Below are 3,114 nucleotides of genomic sequence, written 5' to 3'. Positions count from 1 at the left end.
TGGCAAAAAGCAAAAACACTTTAAATATTCTGGCCACCAACAAGATGATAGTTGAAAAACGCCACCAGGGTTTTAACAACAAGTTATTCCTTCGTTCTGGTTGATTATGAAATTTAAAGCCAACGTGTTTAACAAGTTATTTCAAGCAACTTGAACTGGACGTGAGAAGTTATTAAACACTTTGTTTTTCAGTTTTATAGGCTTAATAAGATATATATTTTAGTAGGTCAAAAGCTTTTGTATTCTTTAGCAACCCCATTATTTGATTTTTGCGTGACTTAACCATGTAGTCAAAGTAACATCTTTAAAAAATGCAGTTGATTAGCTAACGAATACAAATCTCTGAAAATAAGTCAAGAGACCGAATTAATCACGATTCGAAATGCATAGTTGACAAGAGGCTTAGCATTAAAATTTTCACAGCCCATATTCTTAGCATTCGTTGATTATCGACACATTGCGTTCTGTAAGTGTAAGAAGCCCTCCCTTCCGCCCCCTGTAGCACAGCGGAATGTCTGCGGACTTACAACGCTAGAATCCGGGTTTTGATATCCGTGGTGGGCAGAGCACAGATAGCCCATTGTTTAGCTTTGTGCTTAATAACAAACAAACATACTGAACAAATGCACTACTCAGATGTGGTACAAGTATTTTTTTAATATTTCCAAAATGAGTTACAATCAAAAGCACTCAAATAAATCACTCTACCTTCATTTGAAATTTTCAGAGATTTTATTTTTATTTTGTAAAGTAATTTAAAAAAATAAAAACAGACAGTTCTGTTGTATGCCATCTTTTTTGTTTTATTCTTTCAATATCAATTGTATCCTGCATTCTTCAGAATATTATTTACCACGTCATATGGCAGGTAAACTACACGATAAGTAAACACCGGTTCTCTTTTTCTATTTTCTGTGTTTTGCTTTTGGATATTCTGGTAAGTTGCGGCCTCGTGAGCTTCTCCAGATAGCGTTGAAGGCGAATCTCTCGGATTTACCAATTGTAACAAAGACTGTAGGTCTGAAATGCTTACCTGAGTCGTTCTTGTTGATGTATCACGTGAGTCAGGTGCTACAATTTCAATGATTTGGGAAGCAAAATCATGCTTATCGTAACTGTTATCTTCTTGTGATTGAATCTTAGGTTTAGGTTCAGTAAAACCATAAGATCCTCTTGAGGAAGTAGGGAAGAGATTAGTTTTGTCAGTTGGAAGATCAGGTCTTTCTGGAGAGGAGGCTTTTCCAATTTTGTTGAAAGTTCTTAACTGTCCATTTTGATTGAAATGCGTCGGACCCCTGACGGTGGAAGTCGGAAATTGCGTTGCAGCTCTCTGATAAGGAGATGGTGCCTGAGATTTTTCTGAAGAAAGCTTTTCGTCTATAAACTTAGGTGGAGATTTATTGCTTTTTGTACTTAAAATTGTTTTTATTTGCTGCTTCTGGCTGCTATAATTTGGTTTATTTTCGGACTGCTTCGAAGACGATCGATCGTATTCTGAAGGCGCAGAGTCAAATGTTTTCGATCTCGAGTTATTGCTGGGAATTGGAAGAAGGAATACTGACGAAGGTTCCCGTATGAAAGCTAATTCGTTGAATGGTCTATTTAAAGGCTTAGGTCTACCATTATTGTTCAAAGTTGTTCTTAGTTGCTGATTGAACTTAAGTTTTTGATTCGGAACATTATCCTGATCACCATCTGATAATTCTATTGACTCTTTTTTGTCATAAGTTCTTGTTGATCCTCTACCTACGTCACCAGTAGAGGGCGCTATATTTTTGGTATTATAGTTTTCGAAAGAGGTAAAGGAATACCGAGGAATGGTAATTTCTTTTGAAATAAACCTACCGACGCGATCAGAAGTTGTGGTGTCAATGTTGACTGGAGTCTGATGATCAGGTGTAAAGGCAGAGTTTCCAAATGCAGGGTATGTTTTGATATCTCTGTGGATATTGACGTGTTGTTTGGTGAATATCGATGGATTGTGTTGTTGTCCATGGGCAGGAAGAAGGATTTCCAGAAATATAAGGACAATCATCAAGTCCTAAATGAATAAAAAGTTACGAATTAATTATCAGGACCTTCAAAGAGAAAATTTATAGCACATTTTATCACAAACACACACACACACACACGCGTAAAGCTGAATAACGGATTATCTTTGCTGTGTCCACCGCAGGGACTTAATCTCGAATTTTAGTGTTGCAATCCTCCAAGATTACCGATGAACTACTGGTGAGACATATAACACCTACAAGGTGTTATGTCCCTTATGAAACCCGCTCATGATTGAATTCCTAAAACCGATTTTATTATTCTCAACTCTCTAAACTATAAAACGTCTTTCACCCCTTTTGTTTTATTTTGCGCATTAAATCGTTTCCACTTTGTCCGATAACTTTATGAATGCTAAATATAGGCTTAACTGCAACAAGAAATACAAAAAAGAATGCGAAATTCAGAGGTTTCCAAAGTAGCATCATAATTAATAAATATATTTCGAATGTTCAATTTTTTTTTAATTTTTTGTTTAAGGACAGAATTATCAATTAAAGCATTAGATATGTCAAACAAAGATACAAAACATTCTGAACAAACAATGAATGTTCTTTTTACCTAAAACTACCATGAACTGGTAACATTTCAACAAAATTTGAAAAACAATTGAAAATGGACATTAATAAATGTTTTCCTGCAGTGAACCTCTACTGTGCTTATTCCACTCATAAGTTGTTGCCTGCAACACACAAAGATGTGATACCTACCACACAGAAAAGGATGGTTATTTATGAATTCTCGTGCCACTGCGAATGTCCGTACGTAGGTCGCACTTCACAAAGATTGCAGGATAGAATTAAACAACATGTACACACATCCATAAGAAATAACAGTGTGAAAGAAAATAATTTACCATGTCGCTCCTGTAAAACAAAAGTTCTACCACCAAAATGTGAATCAGCGATTGACCAGCATTTACTAGTGAACCCAACTTGTGCTGACAACTACATGGATAGCAGGTTTAAAATTATTGCAAATGGTCTGTCAATCTTTCATCTCTATATTTTGGAAGCCATCTTTATTAAAACACATAAACCTGTCCTTTGCCGCCAAAAAAAA

At 35.7% G+C, this 3,114-nt stretch overlaps 1 protein-coding gene across 3 annotated transcripts in view; it reads right to left on the bottom strand.

The window, feature by feature from the left end:
• Positions 1-794: 794 nt before the first annotated feature.
• Positions 795-3,114, bottom strand: part of LOC111088327 — a 96,962-nt gene continuing 94,642 nt past the window's right edge. For all 3 annotated transcript variants that reach the window (XM_022398112.1, XM_022398111.1, XM_022398113.1), the window contains exon 2: positions 795-2,041. In XM_022398112.1, the coding sequence (XP_022253820.1) occupies positions 818-2,035 (1,218 nt within the window). In that variant the 5' untranslated portion in view covers positions 2,036-2,041 and the 3' untranslated portion in view covers positions 795-817. The remainder of the gene's footprint in view (positions 2,042-3,114) is intronic.

The sequence above is a fragment of the Limulus polyphemus genome, unplaced genomic scaffold (genome assembly GCF_000517525.1).
Source record: "Limulus polyphemus unplaced genomic scaffold, Limulus_polyphemus-2.1.2 Scaffold3547, whole genome shotgun sequence".
NCBI lineage: Eukaryota > Metazoa > Arthropoda > Merostomata > Xiphosura > Limulidae > Limulus > Limulus polyphemus.
The sequence above is the reverse complement of the archived record's forward strand: the minus strand, read 5'-3'. Positions and strand labels throughout refer to the sequence as shown.